Here is a 25,880-nt window from a genome sequence, read left to right as displayed (position 1 = left end):
TCAGTAAAGCCGGTTCTGTGATCAGTAGTAAATCTCCATCACCTGCTTTCAGATGGAGCAGCATTTACTACACAGAGCCGTAGTTCACTGACAATTAGGCAATATCGCATTCATTATCGCAGATCGAATCGCCTGCGATAATGAATGCGATATTGCATAGCTTGTCAGTGAACTACGGCTGTGTAGTAAATGCTGCTCCATCTGATAGCAGGTGATGGAGATTTACTACTGATCACAGAACCGGCTTTACTGATGATACGCATGACAATCACATGCGATTAATTGCACAGCCCTAGCCAACAGGTTTAGAAACGCTTCTCATTGCACAAGGGACGTTTAGCTTTATGCGTTTTAATTTAAGCACATTTAATGTAGCTCGTTAACGGTAAGTTACTGCATTCACACATTCATTGTACTTTTAAGTTGGAATGTGAAAGCAACATGAACACTAGTGTTACTACAAAGATGTGTTGGATTTGTATCATCAGAGCTTTCTGACTTGCGTTCACGAGAGTCAGAAAATTATTTTTCTGATTATTCTAACACCACATAAATTCAGTATTATTTAACTAGCGATCGCATGCAGTGATGACGCTTCTTTCGTCCAATTCGATCTGCGATAATGAATGCGATATTGCCTAATTGTCAGTGAACTACGGCTCTGTGTAGTAAATGCTGCTCCATCTGATAGCAGGTGATGGAGATTTACTACTGATCACAGAACCGGCTTTACTGATGATACGCATGACAATCACATGCGATTAATTGCACAGCCCTAGCCAACAGGTTTAGAAACGCTTCTCATTGCACAAGGGACGTTTAGCTTTATGCGTTTTAATTTAAGCACATTTAATGTAGCTCGTTAACGGTAAGTTACTGCATTCACACATTCATTGTACTTTTAAGTTGGAATGTGAAAGCAACATGAACACTAGCGTTACAACAAAGATGTGTTGGATTTGTATCATCAGAGCTTTCCGATTTGCGTTCACGAGAGTCAGAAAATTATTTTTCTGATTATTCTAACACCACATAAATTCAGTATTATTTAACTAGCATGCGGTGATGACGCTTCTTTCATCCGTTTCGGAGCACCAGTCAGTAAAGCCGGTTCTGTGATCAGTAGTAAATCTCCATCACCTGCTATCAGATGGAGCAGCATTTACTACACAGCCGTAGTTCACTGACAAGCTATGCAATATCGCATTCATTATCGCAGGCGATTCGATCTGCGATAATGAATGCGATATTGCCTAATTGTCAGTGAACTACGGCTCTGTGTAGTAAATGCTGCTCCATCTGATAGCAGGTGATGGAGATTTACTACTGATCACAGAACCGGCTTTACTGATGATACGCATGACAATCACATGCGATTAATTGCACAGCCCTAGCCAACAGGTTTAGAAACGCTTCTCATTGCACAAGGGACGTTTAGCTTTATGCGTTTTAATTTAAGCACATTTAATGTAGCTCGTTAACGGTAAGTTACTGCATTCACACATTCATTGTACTTTTAAGTTGGAATGTGAAAGCAACATGAACACTAGTGTTACTACAAAGATGTGTTGGATTTGTATCATCAGAGCTTTCTGACTTGCGTTCACGAGAGTCAGAAAATTATTTTTCTGATTATTCTAACACCACATAAATTCAGTATTATTTAACTAGCGATCGCATGCAGTGATGACGCTTCTTTCGTCCATTTCGGAGCACCAGAGGGCAAATATTTCAATCGACAGCTCAGGCATTTAAGTGGCACCGAAATCTGCATTCTGATTCGGTCATAAAGGTACCAGCACCGGGTTTCGGCACCCAACCCTAGGCATAATAATGTGCACCAAATATCGGGCAAAAATGATAAATACTTTTTAGACTTAAATCTAATCTTTTAAACAAACAAATGAATTAAGAAAAAAAGCAAGCAAGCGAAAATCTTTATAAGTACCATTTCTCTCACTTTGGTACGATACTGAAGTTACTTTTTGGTACTGCTAAAAGAAGGTATTTTAGAAGGCAGCAAAATGATGAACACCCACGATGCTTTAAAATGCTCTGGGTTTTGTAACAGAGCTCAAGGTTTTTTGGGTAATCTGTTGCTTACCCACACGTCCATGTGCAGAGGTTTGATATTGTGAAGCAGAACTTCTTCGCAGTTGCCGTAGTCGCTGAACACAACCACAGCCGTGGAGCCAGACGGGTGGATGGCGTCGATTCTCGCCTGATAAAACTGCCACCAATACACAAAGATGTTTTACAAGAACACAAAAGGGAAAAATGCAATAAAAGCATACAGAGTGTAATTTGGTTCTGGAAGACTCGTAAAGACTACTCATTTTCAGAAAGGTCATGTTCAGCAGGGCAGCGCTGCAACCTTTGATGCAACAGTAGATCTAAATATAACGCTACAATCGACACTTTTCACCATTATTTAATCTTGTGACAGCAAAAACACATTCCAGAGCTCCACATGTAATGCTCATTTCATATGCAAAGATGCTAGCCAATCACAGCAGAGGGCGTTTACATTGTTGGAAGGGGTGTGTCTTCTGTGAGTCTTCAGAGTTCAAATCAGAGGTTGAATTCAGGGTAGAAAATGAAAATTTTTATCTAAATGATGACGTTTTTGATAAATACTATACTAAGATTACAAAGACTATATGTGCACCTCAGGAAACATTATAAAATAATAAAAAAAAAATGCATTTGATGACCCCCTTTAAAATAATCATGTTTATAAGCATAATTCCTGGTGAAAAACTACATTTATCCATGATGCTATACAGAAAAGTCTGTCTCCAAACGATTTAAATAAATAAACACACACATACATACACACACATATATATTATATATATATATATATATATATATATATATATGCATGCATATTTGGCAATAAACTTCAAATATATTGTTTCTATTGAAAGATTACCAGTTTAAAAGGAATAGTTTTATATCTCATCATTGTTTTTAAATCGACTGCCATTCACAAAACACAATCTTTGCATTGTTGTTTAATTAAAAAAAAATTTTTTTTGTTGTGATTCACCTTGTAGTTGGTTGGTTTGGTTCACAGCTTGCAACACTTTAACCAGGACTTTCCCTATGAGAAAAAATGAATAGAAACATGCTTCCAGAACCAACGCCACTCAAAAGTAATCCAAAAGACTCACCTTATTGTCTTCCCAGTAGAGCGCTAGACACTGGTCACCAGCTCTCCAGATTATGTGATTATTTGTGTCCGTCGGCTCTCTCTGACCTTTGATTGGTCCAGATCGTTTCTTGGGGGCGGAGTTATGCGTGTTGGTTTGTTTCTGAGGCGGTGCTGAAGACTGCGGCTTGATTGGACCGGTCCGTCTGTGTTCTAAATCACCATTAGGGAGCTGCGCGTTTGAAACCCCGCCCACTTTGATGCACTGACTGGATCCGGCATCCTGCGAAAAGTCTTTTTTCATTGCATCTTGCGAACGCTCAAAGTAGCCTGATTTGGGTCTTTCTGGCTTGCTTTTCCTTCTGTTGTTGGGTTCGTTTCTAGCTTTAGGATCCGAGCCTGACGCAGCAGGATTTGAGGATTTGGGTGCCGCGGGTCCGTTTGATTGGTTTTTCCTAAAAGAAGCCAGTCCTGTCCCATCCTGCTCTTTACATCCGCCGTTATGTGGTTCCTGCTGAAAGCTTTTCGACCCGTTATGTTCCTTTCCAGAGAGACCCTGCTGTTCCCTGGGCTTCCCCATAGAGGTGTACGTATTTCTAGCATCTTGAGCATCATTCTTCCATCGGTCTGATCCTCCTCTTCCCGTTCTCTCTCCGTCCCTCCATTTCTGCGGCTGGGAAACACTGAAAGAGGCCGTGCTGGGTTTAGGAAAGTCTCCATCCTTCTGGAAACGTGGAGGCCTGTCGTTTCTCTGCGAGCGTCCCTCGTTTCGGGGAGGGTGTTTGGACTGGGCGGCATCTCTGAACATTTGATCAGTGCTGGGGAAAGTCATCTTATATTGGTGCTCTTGTAGTGAAGGCTGGTTCTTTGAGTCTACAGGGTTAATTATAAGAAAAACAGTAAGGCAACTGGTTAAAAATTGTAAATGAATGAGTGGTGCGGTTTCATCTACTACATATAATCAAAGCAACAGTAATAATAATAATATTATTATAAAAAACATTTTTAAGGAATATCTCACAATTTTGTGTTTACATTTTAAATTTTAAACACTTTTTTGTTTTACATTTTGTAAAAAATTTTAATAAATTATTCAACTCTTAAAGGTTTTAAGAATTCAATTGATTAGAAATGCTTTTTTCCAATTAAAATGTAAATACACCGTTAAAATGTAATACAGAAAACACAGAATTTGGGAAAAAAAATTAATAAATTTCATTAAAATAACTTGTACTTTGAATTAGGGCTGCAATTATCACGATAATTTTTTCCATATCAGTCGATATTGATAATTATCACGATAAATGTCAAGTTTAAAGCCAGACTTTTGCTCCAAAGTGAAAGTTGTAGACACCAGACCATTAATTTTCCTTAAAATAAATATCTAAATAAAAACAAAAAACTTAAATCAGAAATGTTGCCGTGGCAACTAAAATAAGCTTAAATATGAAGTACTAAAATTCTATAACTAAAATAATAAGAAATTAAAGCTAACCATAATAATAATAATAACAACAATAACAACAACAACAACAACAATATAAAATACATTATTAATAATAATAATAATGTATAAAAATACTAAAATAAAAAAATTAATTAATAAAATAAACAAAATAAACTAATTAAAAATATTAATAAATACTAAAATAGTATATAAATCATTCTAAAATAGCACTGTTACTATTTGAAAGGACAAAATAGGCCTTGATACTATCAGCTTCCAAAATTGGCCAATTCAGATATCAAATTTAAAGAAGCACTAATATTGTCAGCATTTTTCAATGCTCCATTAAAACAAATAAAGGTAAAACAAATTCAGTATACCGTCAATGGACAATGTCCCCATTTTTGACTCCAGGAAGTCAAACAGTGTGCTGGGCCCAGATGGTCTTCCTCCTGCTTCTTCATCCTCATCTTGTCTGGAGCGTCCTCTTCCACGACCCTTTCCTGTCAGTGAACAAATAAACTGTCAAACTAAAAGGACATTGAGTTAAAGACAGCAATGAAAATACGGTTTTATTTTCCTTGTACTCAAAAACCAACAACACTAATAACAATAACATCAATCTGGGATTACAGTCTGGATTGTCATTAAAGAAACAGTTCATCCGATATAAACATTTTCTGAAAGTTAGTTTAAAAACCAACAACACTAATAACAATAACATCAATCTGGGATTACAGTCTGGATTGTCATTAAAGAAACAGTTCATCCGAAATGAACATTTTCTGAAAGTTAGTTTACATCACTGTCTCAGCAATGGATCCTCTGCAGTGCATGGGTGCTGTCAGAATGAGCTGATAAAAACATCACAATAATCCACAAGTAATCCACACCACTCCAGTCCATCAGTTAATGTCTTGAGAAGAGAAAAGCTGCGTGTTTGTAAGAAACAAATCCATCAAGATGTTTTTAACTTCATACGTTGATTCCGGCTAAAATGCAAGTCCTTTATGCATGAGATGACTTTCTCTAGTGAAAACGTCATCTGGTCTGAATCAGCAGAGAAATCTGCACAGATCAAACTCTGTTTACAAACAAAACCAGCCCAAAACAGTTCAAAACAAATATGTTGGTGGAACACGCAGGTTTTCTCTTCTCAAAACATTAACTGATGGACTGGAGTGCTGTGGATTACTTGGATGTTTTTATCAACACAGTGTTTCTCCTGTTTGGCTTTAAACTAGTTTAACTCGCCGAGTCGTGTGTTCATCGCTGAATTCAAGCGCTTCACACTGGATCTCACAGCGCTGCTTAATGCTCGTGTGACCGAGTAAACACATGGAGGAATATCCGGTAATGTCCACTTCGCAGGGCACTTACAGTCAAATATAACAAACGTATGAAGCAATAAGAGAAACATACAAAATGTCCAGAGCGGGGGTAGGCGAGGACTGGAATTGAGAACCGCTTTTCTAGACATGCCAAAAATTTGAGGCTACAGCACAGCAGCTCTTCTTCTTGGTTTTCTCTGATGCACTAACTCTGCAGCAGCACTTCTTCTTCGTCGTCTCGTCTGATGCACTCACTCAACCAAGTGTTCTAACCACGACCTCGCCCCTTCCCACCATTCACATTTCTGTAGGCGGGAATTCTTTGTAATGATATTCTAATGAGCCGCTTTGTGATATCACAAAGCCCGGAAAACAAACGCTGTAGTCCAAACGAGCCGTTTGCTGTAGTTCTTGAAAAGGGATTTTTTAAAAACTAAATATCTCCCTTTGGAGTGGACTTTGAGATTTGTAACTTTCTAGATCTTTTTTTATGCCCAAACATACACACTACACACTGACTAAAATTTAAAAAGTGAAAAAGCGGAAGAAGACAAACGTTTCTCCACATATTAGCCCTGTCCGTTTTCTCCTAAAGCCATATGTCAGGCAGAGCTTACAAGCCGCAGAGACTTATCTAAAGCTGACTAATAGAGCGCCTTCATTTGGGACTGGCCATCTGTTTGACGCCGCACAGTTCTGCAGCCCACTGGGACTTCAACATAAGAGGAGATTAAAAATCCTGATACAATGTTCCCATTATTAGGATTGGCTTTGTTGCAAATGCAGTAGGAATAAATGCTTTAAAGTGATCATTTATAGTCATTATTGCAAAATAAACTCTGATCATAACCTCAAAATGAAGCAGGGTCTTTTATCATGCCAAAGGGTTTATTCTGGAAGCTAACCATACATTATCCCACTTTTAATACAGATGCTTACTAAATAAATAAATAAATGTACATGAGTTGCAAAATGATAAAAATATTATCATGTGAAGTAGGAATCATGCAGATATAAAGTGTTTAGTACTTCAGTAAGTTGGCACAGAATTCTTTTTTATTGTTAGGGTTAAACTATATATAATAAAAAAAATGAAATAAAAAAAGTGTTGTTTAAAAATAGCTGAAATCAAATAAAATATAAACACCAGATGAACCTTAAACTAAAAAAAAAAAAAACTTAAATCAGAAATGTTGCCGTGGCAACTAAAATAAGCTTAAATATGAAGTACTAAAATTCTATAACTAAAATAATAAGAAATTAAAGCGCGCGGCCGGCGTATTCGACGAAGGAGCCTGTGCAACACAACCCCAATTTGACATTTCATGAAGAAAATACAATATGAGTGGCACATGTCTATGTAAGATTCATCATGATGATGCATAAGATTTTTATGGCCTGTTTTATCATCCAGTGTGATTGCTTAGTAAAGTAACAACACATTAAATCTAGTAATGACACATTTTAAACAGACTCATTGGTTTTGGAAAGTCGGTGGACGACCAACAAGTGATCAAAGCACAGCTGTTTTGTTCTCAGTGAGGACTGCCGGAAAACAGCTGCAGATTTGACTGAACTAGATGTTGGATCTGAAGTTATGATAACTGCGTTCAGTCTATTTGGATCTTCTCCCGTGTTTCACAGCATTAACAGTTCATTTCATGAGGAAGAACTTCCTACTTAAAAACTGCTGACAAATCAGCAATTTTACATCTATTTATGATGATCTTTGGATCTCACCAAATCTCTGTAAACTCCTTCGGACTTGTTCTCCATCCATGGCTCTCTCTCTTCTCGTCTCCTTTGATAGGTGTCTCGGTTCTTGTAGGTGGATCCTGGATTGGCGAGGTTTCCGCCTGCATTGCCGCCACCGCCGAACGTACGCGTCTTTCACAAACAAAGAGAAGACAACAGATGCACAATGAAAAAACATAAGACACTGGTGCATCTCCAGCATTTTTAGATCAGATTTCTTCTATTAATTTAATAACACAACTATAGAACAACGAACAGCATTTCTGGACATCAGAAGTGTGCTTTAAAAGTTCAAATCAAACTGAGTTTTGAAACACAGCGCAGGTGCTGCCGAGGCAAAGTGTTTAATCATTTATGTGGTGTTCACTTATCACATTACATTTGTAATTACACACTCAAAATCAAACATTTCTTAATTAAATATTGGAGAATATTAAGTTCACCCATGGCCTAAGGACATAGTCATGAGAATGAACAAATTCAATTACACATTGCTTTAATATATCAATATTTCATTACCAAAAGGTGCTACTTTGTTGCAGGGGATAAAAATCATATGTATTCTGAATTGAAATTCCAATATGTGACCCTGGAGCACAAAACCAGTCATAAGTCGCTGGGGTATATTTGTAGCAATAGCCAACAATACATTGTATGGGTCAAAATTATAGATTTTTCTTTTATGCCAAAAATCATTAGGATATTAAGTAAAGATCATGTTCCATGAAGATGTTTTGTAAATTTCCTACCGTAAATATATCAAAACTTAATTTTTGATTAGTAATATGCATTGCTAAGAACTTCATTTGGAGGCGATTTTCTCAATATTTTTATTTTTTTTGCATCCTCAGATTCCAGATTTTCATAGTAGTTGTATCTCAACCAAATATTGTCCTATCATAACAAACCATACATCAATGGAAAGCTTATTTATTCAGCTTTCAGATGATGTATAAATCTCAATTTCGAGAAATTGACCCTTATGACTGGTTTTGTGCTCCAGGGTCACATATCTTTGTACAATACAAAAACACTACAATCTGAGGGTTATATGTACATAACCGGTCAAAAGTTTGGAATAATTAGGATTTTTAAATGTTTCAGAAATAAGCGTCTTCTACTCATGTCTGTATTTGCTTTTTTTTTTTAAATTAAAAAAATACAGAAACAACAGTAATATTGTGAAATATTAATGCAATTTAAAAGTTTTCTATTTGAATACACTTTAAAAAAAATTTTTTTTTTTACAGCATTGATAATAATGCTTGAAATGTTTGTTGAGCAACAAATCAGCATTTTAGAATGATTTCTGAAGAATTATGTGACACTGAAGACTGGAGTAATGATGCTGAAAATTCATCTTTGATCAGAAATAGAAATAGAAAAAGTTATTTTAAATGGCAATAATATTTTTAACATTTTCGGTATTTTTGATCAAATAAAATGTAGCCTCGGAGAGCAAAAGAGGCTTCGTTAAAAATCTAATAAAATGTAAAAAAAAATCCAAACAGTGCTGTATGTTCATTTCGCAAGAACAACATCAAACACACCTCTTTACTCCTGGCGACCTCTGCGATAGCAGCGATTCTTTGTTTCTCAAACTCATCGTTGTCGTCAGCAGATTTGACAGCGTTGGTGCTCTGCAGGGTCTTCCTCTGGTCCAGAGCTCTGCTGTCCACCTGCTCCTTATGAGCACATTTCTACAGAGAGATGCCAGCAGCTTAGACACCATCCATCCATTTACAATCAAATCAACCTCATAAATAACCAGAAGGTCAAAGGTCACAATGAAAGAAGCTGAAGGAGTCCTGACCTGTCCAAAGGGAACGAATGGAGGAGGTCCACCTTCTGCGCCAATGTTTCTTCGGCTGTGTTTGGCGAGGCTCTTTTGTGAGAAAAAGAGTTAAACGTTTCATTAGATATGTGAATGTAGTGTAACAGTCCTGTTTTAGTATCAGTGAGATACTATTATAGTTTATATTAATATTTAGAATTTTATTTCCAATTTTAAATTGTAGTTAAAGTTTTAGTAATTTTGTTGTGTCATTTTGAATAAAAATGTCTGTATAGTTTTCTTTTTTAATTTCCATTTTAGTTACTGCAGTAAATCACGTTATTCAAAAATTTAATTAAAATGAGAAATGCTGCCTTGCATAAAATAACCTTTTTATTTGTTAACATTTATTTTATTTCAAGTTCCAAAATACATTTTCATGGTTTTCAGTTTTAGTTAACTATAATAACCCTGCTCCATAAGGGAGAATAATCTTTGGACAAGTTATTTACTCATCAAGATGAATAAAGCAATGAATCTTCATGCTATCTGGCTTTGATTGATAATTAAAATAAATCATCTGTTGCCAATGTGCCATCCATCAGTGAGCTAGAACATGATGAATATTAACAGATGGTTACAGTCACTCCTGTGACATTGTGACTTGTTTCTTAAGTTTTAATGAATAGAACTTTTAAAGGAGTCACATTTTACACTTTTGCATCTCAATTTTTTCCCCAGAGCCCACTTATAATGAAGGTTTCCTGCGTCATAAATTAGTGTAGTTTCATGTTTTACACCAACACTGACACTCAGAATTAAACAGACCGCTTGTGCTACGGCATATTAAAGAATTCTGAACCTCACCCTCTGCAACTCCCACTTCTCGATCATGTGATCCACTTCACCTCCGAGAACCGTGATCTTGGAATCGTCCAATAGCAGGATGCCGTTTTTAACCTGAACGTCCTCCAGGAGCTTCACTTTGGTTCCAGGAGGAGTGTTCAGACTGAAAGTGGAGCAGAAATCAAATTAAAGGGTTAAATCAATTGCTTTCTTTTAAATAAACAGTGAAACCCTGAAAACGTTTGAGTCGGCAAGGTTTTTGTTTTATGTGAAAGAAGTCTCTTCTGCTCACCAAGGTTGTATTTGTTTGATCAAAAATACAGTCAAATTGTGAAATATTACTACAAGTTTTCTATTTGAATATCTGTTAAAATGTAATGTATGTCTGTGATGCGCAGTTGAATTTTCAGCATCATTACTCCAGTCTTCAGCGTCACATGATCCTTCAGAAATCATTCTAATATTTGCTGCTCAAGAAACATTTCTGATTATCATCAATGTTGAAAACACTGACACATTTTTTTTAATATTCTTTGATGAACAGAAAGTTCAAAAGAACAGCATTTCTTTGAAATAGACATATTTTGTAACATAACATGTCTTTACTATAATTTGTAATCAATTCATTGCATCCCAAATAAAAGTAATACACATCTTATTGACCCCAAACTTCAGAACAGTAGTGTAAAAATAATGAAAGAAAAAAAATGGCTATTATATTTTAAATAAAGACAATGTCTATTTTTTTAAATATTAAGATTTGATCACATTTTTAGCAGTTTAACAACAATGAAGAACAAAAATGTACTGCATTATATATATATAGTTACTTTTGATCATGAAACAAGTTATGACAACCACTGCACTGTGTAAATTAATATATTTAGGGATGCACCGAAATGAAAATTCTTGGCCGTAGCCAAACAAAATGAAACATTGGGCCGAAGGCCGAATACGGTTTTTCACATTTTGTTCCCATGTAGGCCTATTTTGCCATTGTTTTTTCACCATTGCATTAATTGCCAAAATCAGCTTTTTACTGTTTTGTCCTGCTTTTCAAATAAAAAAATCAAAGAAAAATTTCTTAACACAGAACACTTTTTTTTTCATTGTAGCAGACATTAAACCAACAAAGCACAATTTAACTTAAAATTAATAAGTTGCTGAGCAGATAAGACTTTTTAAAACATTAGAATATATTACAGATGCCAATTTGAACACTGTGTGAATGTTATAATAAATGTATTAATAGAGCTGTTGTAGGGTAATTATTATTATCATTATTGTCTTACTTTTTTATTTTATTTTACAGAACGACAGTAAAATTACAATACTGTCATTTATGAATGTCGATGGAGTTGTTGCTTTTTCTCTGCTTTTATTTTGGCAGAAACCCGCAGGAAGATCTCAGTGCTTCTTTTTGTTGACAACAGCATGCAGATTTATAAATGATTCTCATTACGAATTTGGGAAGATGTTTGTCGCACGTATCACATTGTCACATGCCTTTAAAAAAAGTTACAAAAATGTTACTGAGCGACTGACCAGTAACACGGTTTTAGCACAGATTTTCCTTGTGCTTTGGACTTTGAAGCCTGGCGCCGCGAGCTCGTGCAGCGCTGTCAGAATAAATGCAATTTGTGCGTGCATTAGAAAATATAACATTCTGCAGTTGATTTATTAATCGTTTAAAGGTAATTTTGCGATTTCAATCATCATACAGTAACCTAACCACCAGCATTAGCCACCTCTTCTTCTCATCAGAGACGTGATGCAGCACTAAACAGTCTCTCACTGTCAGTGCTTCGTGCTTGTAATGATTTCTGCGTTTCTCTGATAGTTTTAAATACGTTCACACTGCCGACATGTTTGCTGCATTAGTGCATGCCTCTATTTGATCGCGTTAGTCATTGTTCGGTACATATTATTCGGACTTTTCGCTTATTCGGTCGAACAACAAAAGAGATTTGTTTGCTATTTTCGGCCGAATAATTTCGGTTGCCGAATATTTGGTGCATCCCTGAATATATTACAACAGCAAATAGAAATTTTATAACTCTTTTTTTTTTTTTTACAAATATTTGGAGTTTAATTGTAATAAAGATGTTGTCAAAGTCTTAATATTCTTAAAATAAGCATAATTTTCTTCACACAAATTTTATTTCTGAATCCCTTTTAATTATGTGGTATATTGTAACCCAGTGATTTCTTGAGAGCGTTTTCCAGAGATTCACCCAAAAAAAGAAATCGGTTTTCCTTATATGGCATCTGCAATAACTCTCCAAGAAAAAAGAAGAAAAAAAAAGGGAGTGAGAGAATTTAAAATTCATAATTGCCCTTCTCTGCTTTATTTGCTTCTATTTCCTGGTTGTCAATCAGGTTTTTTCTCTCCGATGTGTTTCAGCTTTAGTTAGTGAGAGGCATTTGCTGTAAGTTGGGATTAAGAACTGGCTGTTTGACTTTAATTAAAGCTTAAAGGGGGGAGAAGGGATGGATTGAGAGAGAGAGGAAGAAACTATTTTCCCTCACAAACACTCTAATACCCAGAGGAAAGAAGTGGAGCTGTGAATTTTCCAAAACGCAGGCTTATTTCCTCAAATGTGTCCCCTTGCCTGCACCCTGATCAAATGTTAATGCACCGCTCTGCACTGCAGAAGCAGCTCCTGCTAAAAATACATCACACGCACACCTCCCCGCTCTCCTACACGCCAAATAAACTCGCCCTCAAGCACACACGTGGAGTCGATCTTTCCCTGGTCCTCTAATTAGGAGAGTCCGGGAGTTTGACAGCACTCAATGCGTGACCAGCGCAATTACACTTTCCTGACCGGTTCATCGACACGAAGCTCAAAGCGATGTAGGATTCGATACGAATGCTCTCGTTTGTTCCAGTACAATGCTTCTGTTCTTTCAAACAATCTCACTTTCATTTGAAGGGGAAATAATTATTTGAAATGAGTGACACTAAACTGAATTGTAAAAATAACTCCGTCTCATTGTTGTAATGTAAATAACCAAAGTCAAACTACAGTTTATATACACGTGTTGAAATAATGGGACGTCCTTTCTGTGCAAGTGAATGAAGAAAGCTTTGGTTTTATTTGCATGCACTTCTTTTTAAATACACTGAATGAAACACTGAAAAGTTTAGGGTCGGTAAGGTTTTAAAATATTTGAGTCTCTTCTGCTCACCAAAGCTGTATTTGATCAAAAATACTGTAATTGTGAAATATTATTACAATTTAAAATAACTGTTTTCTAAGTGAATATATTGTAAAATGTAATTTATTCCTGTGATTAAAGCTGAATTTTCAGCATCATTACTCCAGTCTTCAGAAAGCATTCTAATATGCTGATTTGATGCTCAAGAAACATTTCTGATTATTATCAATGTTAAAAACAATTGTTCTGCTTAATATTCTTTGATGAATAGAAAGTAAAAAAAAAAAAACTGCATTTATTTGAAATCAAAATCTTGTTTTGTGAAATAATTCAAATTTGACACCAAACCGAACTGTAAAAACAACTCAGTCTTATTCATAATGTACATAACCAAAGTCAAACCACGGTTTATAAGTGTGCAAAGCCTTCGTACACACTTTAAAATAATGCATGTCTGTTCTGTGCTTGAATAAAGGAAGCTTTGGGTTCAAATGAACAGTGGATAGTTTCATTCTGCATGTTAGCGACAGGGATGGATGAAGGAGAGAGTGAGCCAAAGAACAGATGAATAAAGAGGACTCTGTTCTTCAAACGGCTCGACAACACAGTCTCCACCTGTAGGTAATGGAGACATGGGATTGGTGAGGTTTAAGCCAATCAAAAGGTCTGAAACTGGGGTTAAAGGAAGGAGAGTACAAGAAAAGGGCAGAAAAGGTCGTTTGAGTTTGAAGCGGCTTTACAAGATTGCACAGTGTCAGATTTCATGGAGTAAAAGAAACAAGAAGATACCATTTCGGTCTTTTCTACTTCGAAATGTCAAGTTTAACTCAATGTGTTATTTGCAATTTGTTTATAACAGTTTACTAGCAATTTCAAAGTAAACCTTACACCACTTTTTTTTTTGTGTAACACAGAGCTGTTATTTTAGAGAAATATTTCACCCACAAATTTAAAAGTGCTGATAATGTACTCACTCTCAGGCGATCCGAGATGTAGAGGAGTTTGTTTCCTTATCAGAACAGATTTGGAGAAATGTAGCATTGCATCACTTGCGCAGCAATGGATCCTCTGCAGTGAATGGGTGCCGTCAGAATGAGAGTCCAAACAGCTGATAAAAACATCACAATAATCCACAGCACTCCAGTCCATCAGTTCATGTCTTGTGAAGGCAAAAGCTGCGTGTTTGTAAAAAACAAATCCATTATTAAGATGTTTTTAACTTCAAACCAGCTAAAATATGAGTCCTCTATTTATAACATTGCTTACTTCGGTCAAAAAGTCATATACAAGCCAAAACAGCTCTAAACAAATATGTGGCTGGATTTTGATGTGAGAGACAACAGGAGATGGACTTTTTCACTGGAGGACAAGTTATTATGGACTCATATTTTGGCCTGAAAATAATGGTTTGAGGTTTAAAAACATATTAATGATGAATTTGTTTCTTACAAACACGCATATTTCAGCTTCATAAGACATTAACTGATGGACTGGAGTGGTGTGGATTACTGTGATGTTTTTATCAGCTGTTTGGACTCTCATTCTGACGGCACCCATTCACTGCAGAGGATCCATTGGTGAGCAAGTGATGCAATGCTACATTTCTCCAAATCTGATGAAGAAACAAACTCATCTACATCTTGGATGGCTTGAGGGTGAAAACATTTTTAGCTAATTTTCATTTTTGTGTGAACTGTTCCTTTAAGCATCACGGTAATTTTTGCTCATATTAAGGCTAATGATTTAAACAAACCCTTCACATTAAGTATTACAATTAAGAGTGTATTTTGTCACGCATTTGTACCTTCCCAATTTAAAGCTTTGTATACACTATTTAATTATAAAATTACATAAAAGTTGTTTTAAGCAGTTAAGACACGTTCAGTAAAAAACGTATAGTAACGCATGAATCAATGCAACAATAGAGACACATTCTTGGCATGCAACCTGAACCTTACTTGCACAAAGACGCTGTTTTTCCGCATTTCTAAATGACATTGATGTTTTAGGTTCCTGGAGTGAAAGAGAAAATGAACCTGAAGTAACCTAAAAAGCAGCGCAATAACATGACCTTGAATGACTCTGTGAACATCAATTCATAATGAAAAAAAAAAAAACCTTTTATGCGGCTCCCCACTACATCAAAACGTCTTTAGTCTGGCTCAAGGCAATTACAGGACCTCTTTATCATATTAAGAGCTACGTTTAATCAAATGGCGGGTTTTTGGCCTCATTATGGGCCACTTCACTGTGTCTGACGGGCCGAGACATTATTTCATTAAATCATACGGCCCAATTAGACGTGCTTCAATTAAATATCTGAGGTACTAGATTTTACAGCCACTCATTCATAAAGGTGAGTGAGGGAAGTTTAAAACCGCAGTCACTTGCCAAAACTTTACGTTTACGCTTTAATGTCATGTTTGACAGCAATAAGTTTGAATAAATTAGCCAAAATCTCTAATAAGGTGGAGGGAACTTTCTACAGATCACTGCGGGCACAGATTCCACATCACTCATACTATTTCTGATGTAGTGTGCATAGTAAGCATACTTCATGAATACATGCAAATCCCACATGCATCTGCCATGTGTACTATAACCACATGAAATTCTGTAGCCCACAATGCAATGCTCTTGAGTTGACATTGCATTATGAATGTGAGATGAATGAAACAAAGGGATAGTTCACCCTCTGATTTACTCACCCTCAAGCCATCCTAGGTGTACATGACTTTCTAGGTGTACGTGACTCTCTCGTGAACGCGTGTACGACAGTTAGCGGAAGCTAGAGATTACGGTTTATAAAGGTTTAAATATGGATATTATTCTTGCACAAACGCATTGATTCGCTTCAGAAGCCCCCGGAGCTTGTGGAGCACTTTTTATGACGGAAGAATGCACTTTATTGGACTTCAAAATCTCTAAATTACCATATTTATTTACGAGATGATAACTGTACGCCCCTCGCTGAATTAAACATGCAACATAATGGAGTCATGTAACAACACCGCAGCATACTACTGTCTGATTATTTAACGCTGCATGTCGCATACTATTTCACATGCTATTAAATAATAACAAGTGTTTGGAGTCGATCATTTGTTTTAAAGAAATTAATTATTTTATTCAGCAAAGGTGCATTAAATAAATCAAAAGTGACAGTAAAGACATTTATAATGTTACAAAATATTTCTGTTTCAAATAAACGCTGTACTTTTGAACTTTCTATTCATCAACGGATCCTGAAAGAAATGAACGTATCACAGTTTCCTCAAAAATATGAAGCAGCACAACTGTTTTCAACATTGATAATAATCAGAAATGTTTCTTGAGCAGCAAATCAGCATATTATACTGATTTCTGAAGATCATGTGACACTGAAGACTGGAGGAATGATGCTGAAAATACAGCTGCGCATCACAGACATAAATTATACTTTCAAATTATTTATTTATATTTATATTTCAAATATAAAATTATATTATAATTCCTGTCATTGTTAAATCTACCACAACTCTTACTAGGCATCCACTAATTAGTGAACCAATTAGTATTTTTTCTGATTTTACTTTTAGCTTCAAGTGCAAGTGGATGAATGAATTTTAAATGGAAGAAATTATTTTAGCACACTGTCATTAAGTATTATCATACTATCAGACGTCAGCATGATTCAATCCAATTAAACCAGCACCATCTTGCTGCAATTAGCGTCCCACATTAAGAACAGGAAATGTGTCAACCTGGACCTGACTGTCAATTAGTCTAATTATACAAGGGCATTAGTTCCCACTGACAAGCTGATGTAGTTTTACACATCCCTACTTGCAGGTAGTGCATTAAAATGACAAGGAAGGTCCAAATATCCACAGACACATGAGCTGTACCTGATTTTGGACAGATGTTTGAACTCGAGGCCGGTGCACGATGTCTGTCCGTCCGTCATCTGCAGACGCAGCATTCTGGGCGCCGCCTGCGACTCCTCATGATCTTTAGAAGCGGTGACATTACGAATCTTCTGCACCTGAAGGACACATGGGCCCTCCAACTGCGGCAGAACAAGAGGGATTTCGCATCAAACAGATAAAACTCTCCAATGTAATGCATCAAGCTCATAAACATGTGGGTTTAATTTAGCGTTACAGAGAAACGCAGCTCTCAGAAACCAGATCCCAGTCATTACTCTGCAGTAATGTCACGTCCTTTTGACCAAACAAATGGTCTTTTACCTCTTCACCTCTGCTTTGACTCCATCTCTCTTTATTTCAGCTCTGCTAATGTTCTCTTTAATAACAGCGCCATCTTGTGGGCAGCATTAGCAAGTGCAAAAAGTCTATTTATATTATAATTATGCATTATGTTAGATTTCAGCTTAAACTGGCAAAATCCAGTTTCTAATGATCAACATAAGTCAAGCGGGTTATTTTAATACACAAATGTACCTTTTCTATTCGTCCACTGTTGATGTCCGTCGGCAGAAAGCTCTTTCCTATGGGTCTCAGATCACTCTGTGAATTATATAATGGTATTTATTTGTGTTCGCTTTCTCAGTGTGTAGATGCTACTATGGAAGAGCCCAAACCAAAATATACATGATCACAAATGGACAAAGACATATTACATGAGTAAATAGAAAACGGAAAGGGTAAATATAAAAGGAAACTACTTACGTTTAGTGCTACTTGGATGATGTCAGTCAGTGATGTTTTTTCCTTCTCTGTTGAACTTTTACACTCCTCGATTCCTTCATCTGTAAGGTACCTGTGAAGAAAAGAGCAGGTTTAGAGGAAAAGTGTGTGATTTCAGCCAGGGATTTTCAATATTACACACTAAGAACCCTCAAATATGAGAGGGAAAAAAAGTTACATTTAAAAAGCATATATATAGTTTCTTGTATAAAATAAAAAATGATTTTCACTGTGAAAAAATATTACTATAAATATCTATTATTTGAAAAACATTTAGTTGCTATTAAGTTCTATCATTCCATTTTTCCCTCTTCTCATCACAGTTCTCTACTATTACATGTATTATGTTTAATTATTTAAATCTAAATATTTACTAATTACTTTCATAGTTTACTGATTTCCTTTAAAATATATATATATATATATATATAAATAATTTATTCTAATATTATATATAGATAAAATTTGATTTATTCCAATATTACTTTATTTAAACTTTGCTGTGGCTCTGAATTGATCACTGTCAGTGAAAGTAAATTAAACTGTATCTTTACTACAGCACATAAAGTGACTATCTTTAATATCTGAACATACTTTTATTTCTCCCACTGTCACACTTACTTTTCAGAGATTCACCTTATTTATATAACATTTTCTTTCTAAAAACATGTATTTTGCTTTGTTTTTTGTTCCCTGGCTGCTAACAGTATTTTCTAACTTACCGGGGTGATAATAAGAGCACTACGAAATCTCCTTTGTGGAACAACTCTGAGAGGTGAACAAAACATGCTCTGGAAAATTATGCAAATTAGTGCCACACACACACACACACACACACACACACACACACACACACACACATTAATAATTTAGAATTACCGATAACAGACTAGCAGTTAATAAATGTTGATTATCCTGCTAATGATTTAGCCGCTAACAGCACTAAACATCCCCAAAGCCAAACAGACACAGAAATAAACTAACGAAGAGATATAACTTATATGCAGTTATAAATCAATGTCACAAGTAAAACTCGCTTTTAACTCAGAGCGAGTGAGCGAATGTAAACATGAGCTAGCAGCAGCATGCTAAACACAGTTAGCGGTTAGCACTCAGTAGTGACTCACCAGCCCTCTTTAATGAGCGCTGAGCTCAGATCGCACATCTTCACACACACTGGCGAGTCTGCACGGAATCGCTGTCTGAATTAGCGCTGAAATCCCATCGTGAGTTATTCGGGATTCATTTCTAGCTGGCGCTGCACTGGACAAAGACGGATGACGTCACGCGTAAACTTCCGACGCTTCGCGGGTCAAAGTTGAGCGCCGCTGATGACGTAGCGCGAATTAAATTAATATAACACAAAAGTAAGGACGCTATGATTTGTTATTTGCTACCTTCCAGATCATAAATAGGAAACGCCTTTATACATGCGGTCAACATTTTTTAATATTTAAGCTTTTTTATGTTTTTGAACGTCTCCTCTGGTCACCAACACTGCATTTATTTGATCAAAAATACAGTAAAAGCAGTGAAATATTTTTTACAATTTAAAATACCTGTTTTCTATTTTAATATACTTTAAAATGTAATTTATTTCTGTGATGCGCCGCTGTATTTTCAGCATCATTACTCCAGTCTTCAGTGTCACGTGATCTTCAGAAATCAGTATAATATGCTGATCTGCTGCTCAAGAAACATTTCTGATTATTATCAGTGTTGAAAACAGTTGTGCTGCTTCATATTTTTTGTGGAAACTGTGATTCAAAATATTTAAGTAAGATTTAAAATTATTCAAGGATGCATTAAATCAAGGCTGTAGAGTTTTGTAGAGACGCTATTACATGTCCTTACCAATATCCAGCGACTAATAAATTGCCCCTAGCAATAATTTTGATCTAACAATTAAATATATGTGTATGTAACCACTGCTGTTGTAATTTCGGCCGCATCTGAAATAGGTCACGCCATTGATATTACCTGAGACTTTAAAGAAATAGCCTACACTAAAAGCACATTTAATACATGTGTGGAGTAAGAACATATAAGGGAGCAGAAGTGTTTCAGAAGTGTTTCAGTGGAAAAGAGCCACGCAGGAACAAACAAACCAAATTAATTGAGTGAGTCATTGGAACCGCTCGGATTGATTCAAACTCTCCAATCGATCTTTCAGCTCAAGCGATTCACTAGCAAAAGCCAGATCAAAGGAGTTTTCGAATTTTGATTTTAAAAAGCACGCTTTTACAACGCATATTTTCTGGGATTTGTGATATCACAAATATCGACGAATGGGACGAGACCTGAGCTGCACTAGAGAAGGCAACGAGTGTTATCACTATGTCTGAGACTCACTAGCTTTCCCAAGGCAGACGAACTTAGAGTGTTTACAATCATCCGGGTTTATATCATGCTCAAATTGATTTGATTTTGAGGCAATATTTACTCTGAAGCTCGTAGGCGGCTATGGTAAGACTCATGACATTTCCCGACCAGGCGCCGAGTGCTGCCAATCACAGTACACACTGGCCCAGCTAACCAATCACAGCACGCACTGGCCCAGCTAACCAATCACATATAAATCAATAATAAATAAATCATATCAAGTAAATCAAGTTCATCATATAAATAGTTCATGTCTCTTCAGAAGACTTGGATTAAACCACTCAATGCACATGCATTTATTTTACAATCTCTGTATGAACTTTTTTGAAGCATCAGTTTTGGGTGAATAGACTTTCAGTGGAGGGACAGAAATTATTTGCATCTCGTCAGTAAAGCCGGTTCTGTGATTAGTAGTAAATCTCCAGCACGTGCTTTCAGATGGAGCGGCATTTACTACACAGAGCCGTAGTTCTCTGACAAGCTACGCAATATCGCGTTCATAATCGCAGATGAATCACATAAAAAAAAAATTAAGCTTTTTGAATCACAAAGCACGTTTTAGTGCATTCAGAGAGAGCACGATCCCTGTCCATCATTGCAAATGCGGCAAATAGCCAGGTTACTTCCGTTTACGTTCAAACGGCTTCCTTTAACACTGAAATGTCTTCTGTTTGCACTGAAAAGTTCACCCACATCCACATATGAAATCACTTGTATATATGTATATACACAACTAAAGCATGCATCTTTCTATCAGAATTGAATAAATTTGTGAATGTTATTTTGCATGTATGCGCGAGTGTTTTATGGATCGGTATGCGCGCACCGAGTTTATATTTATGTGCGAGTGTTTATAGGTGTATATGCATGGATCAAGTTTATATGTACTGTATATGTGAGTATGTATGGGTGTGTCTGCATACAGCGAGTTTATATGTATGTGTGTGTTGTTGTAGGTGTATGCATGGATCGAGTTTATACGTATAAGCGAGTGTCTATAGGTGTATGCATGTGTCAAGTATATATGTATACGCAAGTTATTCACAAGTGTATCAGAAGATGTTACTCTAGTTCTAAAATAAATATGAATATGCATGAATTCATCACACTCACAAAAAAAGCACAGATTCAGTATTCCTCAAAATGAATAAAAATATATGACGCAAACCTGCAATAATTAAATGTTAAACAACACAAATATCCTTTATGTATTTAATCCCATTCTATTAACCAATGTCTTTGCTTCTGACCTTCGATGATCCAGTTCAACCGTAATAATAAGCACAAATTACTCTAGACAAACATTTGTGTGTCTTTGTTTATTGCTGAAGTGTGTTGAAATGTCTTCTTCTGCATTCTACTGTACGGACGTAAATTTACTTTCCCTTCAGCCTGAGGCTTATTCATTTCACTTTTGGTGTGAAAAGGCTTTTATATTTGCCAAAAATAAAACTTTTTAAATTTAAAAACAAACAAGCAAGCCCGGTCCAGATTTAAAAAGTAATGCAAAAGTAACGTAACGTATTACTTTCCATAAAAAGTAACTAAGTAACGTAATTAGTTACTTTTTTAATGAAGTAACACAATATTGTAATGCATTATTTTTAAAAGTAACTTTCCCAACACTGGCCCCTCATATTATGAGTGGTTTTACTTTGAAGTTCCTTTGTATCCTGTAAAAATGTCAACCTATCTTGCATGTATCCCAGCATTTGATGCTGACTACTATATGTTTACATTGAAAAACAATTAAAAAGCAGCAGTGCTTAAGTTTTCTTATTCTTACGCAGCATATCCAGACATTGCATGTGCTGTGATGGACTCTTAAAAATAAAGGTTAATGGTTCCATGAAGAACCTTTAACATCCATGGAACCTTTCAAATGGAAAAAGGTTCTTTAGATGATTAAAATGTTCTTTAAACTAAGAAAAAAATGCTGCTTTTCAGAACTGTTCACTGGAAGGTTCTTTAGGGAACCAAAAAAGAATGGTTGTTCTGTGACACACCTTTTGAAAACGTTATTTTTAAGGGGCGTTTACATGACACATTTTTCAACTAAAAAATTAAAACCTTTTTATAGCCGTTCATTTACACGACAAGTGTTTTGGGGGTCTGAAAATTGGTTTCAAAGTGCAAGTTTTTGAAAATGATACCGTTATCATCTCCACGTAAACTACAAAAATGTGATTTTGTGAAAACGGTGGCATCATGCGCATGTGCAACTTGACAACCAAAACAACAACGACAGACTACAGGACCGTATGTGTGCAGGTGTGTAGTGTTTCTTTACAAAGTCACATCACCAGCTACTGGCCTGGCATAATACAGGAATAATTTTGACAACATTCTCGTCTGTATGCAAAACTTTTCCTGCTTCTAGCACATCATTGTCACGTTAACAGAGGAGAAGTGTGTAGAGAATAAATGGATGGATGTTCACCGTGGCATCAAAATGCTAATTTACTGGTAATGTTACAACTTCTCATCCCAGAAAACTGAAAGGACTGATTAAAACTGTAATTTACTGGTAATGTTCCAGAAATCCCCTAATGACACAGAGAGACTAAACACCCACACCTTGAGCCTGGGAATCAAAGCAAACACTGAAGTTTCGAGATGATCTGGCCCTTTCAAGGAAATCCTCTTTCAAGTAAGGAAGAGTGTGTGACTTCGGCAAACACACACACTACACTAAAAAAGAAAGAACCTTGCCTGGAAAGGTTTCATGGATGTTGGAATAACATTTTCTTCACGGAACCATTGATGCAAAAAAAATCTTAGTTTTTAAGTGTATTGTGATATATTTTTGTTAAGGGATGATCAAACTAGACTAGTATTTTTTGGACAGGATATTATGTTATGCTCTAGGGCTTCTGTTTTAAAAAGTAACAGGACATATTATAACAAATAATACAAGTCATAGTTTATGTGTTTATCATACACCACTTCCATTTGTACAATTCTTTTAAGTGACAATGGGCTCCACATGGGATCAAAAGTGATCAAGGGGCGTGGGCTGTTCCAATCACACCTACTGTGGGACTTCTCGTTTTTGGCTTTCACTTTCAGTTGATGTTGTATATATAGGGAACAGGGGTACTGACTGAGACACAACGACACTCTACCAAAGACTTATTGAGATTGAGAACTTGTGACACACTAAAATGTCTAAAAAACTACAATTAAGCCGCCATGGACATGATGAAAATGGTAAGTGCATTTTAATATAAAGCTTGTTGTTTTTCTACACATTTGTGTCTATTTGCGCTGCATTAAAGCTCATTTGTTTTATTTGCAGATGAAGACTATACCACTACCAAACATTTCCACCATGGAGATGACGAAAATGGTAAGCGTATTGGGATAGTTGGTCTGTATTCACTAACACTGACTTTGCATAAACGCTACATTTTAGCGTTATTTGTTAATTTATGTATTTAATTTAGTGTATTTATGTACTTCTTAATTTTCTCAAAGTAGTTTTTTATATGTTTCTAAATATTCCCAAACACTGAATAAAATAGGTCAAATATGGGTCTTTATTAAATGAAAAATATATTATATATTAAGTAAAAATATAGTATTACTAACACACTATGAAGCTGTAGGCAAACCCAATCTCAATCACACCAAATACAGAAATACTAGCTTGCAAGGTTGAGTAAAACCAACTTGTCACATTTACAATGTTCAGCTCAAAACGGCATACATTTATATAAAGCTTTTCTAAACATCTGTGTCTGTTTCCACTGCATTATAGCTCATCTGTTTCTTTTGCAGATGAAGAATCTTCTTCTACCAAACAGTGGCAAAACGGTGACATTAATAAAATCGCAAAGGCTACTATAAAAAACTCAAAAGCTCAAGATACAACATCTATAATTGGCATGACTGACACATTTGACAGACCACTAAATATCATTGTAGAAAGCGGTTATTATGCTAAACAAGGCTCATATGCTCCAGGTTTTGAAGAAAAACCAGGAAAGAGGATTCCCAGGGCTGGATACTTTACAGAAGCAGGAGTTGGACGAGCTCGTGCTGAATTCAGTGTACTTGAGGCAGAAGCTAAAGGCCCAAATGCCTCATATGATACTGAATTTAGCGTGGTTAAAGTCAGAGCAATGGCTCGAGCTGAAGTCGCCAGTGCATCAGCTAAAGCCGGTCCAGTTGGTGTGAAAGTGGGACTTGGATTTGACACAGGTGCATCTGCTGGTGAGGATGGGGTGGAGGCCAAATTCCTGGGAACTGGATTCTCAATTGGTCAAAAAAATAGCATATCTCTTCTGGGTTCAGAAGTATCATGTTCAGTCATGTAGTCATAGAGGTATTAATTACCTTTGAATATTTATATGCAACATTTTACTACTGAACCATGAAGACAAAAACAGAAACAAACAGAAAAAAAAACTTTAAAAAAAATGTATCCAAATTTAAAGCAGAATTGTTTAGTTACAAATACACAAAATTACATTTTAAGAATATTAGAACAAAGTTTTATTTTAGATTTTATATTTCTACAACTGTTGAGCTGTTTAATCATTTAAGAATAAATATTTGTATTTGTTAAATAGGTGTGTTTAATTAGATTACGGCAACTCCAGTTTGGATCCAACAACTTTAGATCGACATACAAAATTGTCAAATATTATCCTTATATTGTAATCATTATGAGCACAAGTTGTAATTTCAGCCTAACATGTTTGTTGTGTCTGCTTAACTGATTTTATGATGTTACCTAACCTCTTAATGTGCTATATGTATATTACGCACGTATTACTTTGACTGTGGCTGATAACAGAATATTTCCCTACTGTAACATTGAAACAAGAATTATCTGTAAAGCTGCTTAGAAACAATATGTATTGTAAAAAGTGCTACACAAATCAACTTGAATCGAATATTTATTGCTTTTTTCATCAGTACTGTCAATTTCCCCCCAAAGTCTTAAGGGAAGCTCAAACTAGATTTGTATCAATTGCTTAAGCTGTTCCAATTAAACGCAAGCAGGTTTTAATTGCTTAAAACAGTGTCTACCTAGTATCTATTCCTGCTAGTACTTTTTTAAGTACTGCTGACACCTTGCGGTGAATCAATGAGAAAACAGTGCTAGGGAATGAACGATTCAAAATCGGATAAGGGGTCATTAAGTGTAATAAATCATGTAAAAATGTATCCTCCTTTATTGGAATATAACATTTTTTTTTGCAAACTTTGATAACTGCCTTAATCTTTTACTTTGAGAAGATAGTGATCAAACCACATAAAAATCACCCTTTAAAGGGGTCATATGATGCTTTTTTAAAGATCATTATTTGGTGTATTTGGTGTAACAGAATAT

At 35.8% G+C, this 25,880-nt stretch overlaps 1 protein-coding gene across 1 annotated transcript in view; it reads right to left on the bottom strand.

Annotated features, from left to right (window-relative positions):
* The window catches only part of LOC107557396 (tudor domain-containing protein 3-like), a 23,362-nt gene extending 3,916 nt beyond the window's left edge, over window positions 1-19,446 (bottom strand). The window contains exons 1-12 of the mRNA XM_016240802.1: window positions 19,285-19,446; window positions 18,140-18,230; window positions 17,912-17,977; window positions 17,357-17,517; window positions 10,329-10,470; window positions 9,501-9,572; window positions 9,238-9,387; window positions 7,673-7,819; window positions 7,207-7,227; window positions 4,982-5,123; window positions 3,177-4,027; window positions 2,105-2,230 (exon numbers count right to left, since the gene is read on the bottom strand). Of these exons, the coding sequence (XP_016096288.1) occupies window positions 2,105-2,230; window positions 3,177-4,027; window positions 4,982-5,123; window positions 7,207-7,227; window positions 7,673-7,819; window positions 9,238-9,387; window positions 9,501-9,572; window positions 10,329-10,470; window positions 17,357-17,517; window positions 17,912-17,977; window positions 18,140-18,230; window positions 19,285-19,322 (2,007 nt within the window). The 5' untranslated portion in view covers window positions 19,323-19,446. The remainder of the gene's footprint in view (window positions 1-2,104; window positions 2,231-3,176; window positions 4,028-4,981; window positions 5,124-7,206; window positions 7,228-7,672; window positions 7,820-9,237; window positions 9,388-9,500; window positions 9,573-10,328; window positions 10,471-17,356; window positions 17,518-17,911; window positions 17,978-18,139; window positions 18,231-19,284) is intronic.
* Window positions 19,447-25,880: the final 6,434 nt, after the last annotated feature.

This window comes from Sinocyclocheilus grahami, unplaced genomic scaffold, assembly GCF_001515645.1.
Source record: "Sinocyclocheilus grahami isolate Dianchi unplaced genomic scaffold, SAMN03320097.WGS_v1.1 scaffold601.1, whole genome shotgun sequence".
Classification (NCBI taxonomy): domain Eukaryota; kingdom Metazoa; phylum Chordata; class Actinopteri; order Cypriniformes; family Cyprinidae; genus Sinocyclocheilus; species Sinocyclocheilus grahami.
This window is presented reverse-complemented; position numbering and strand designations above follow the sequence as displayed.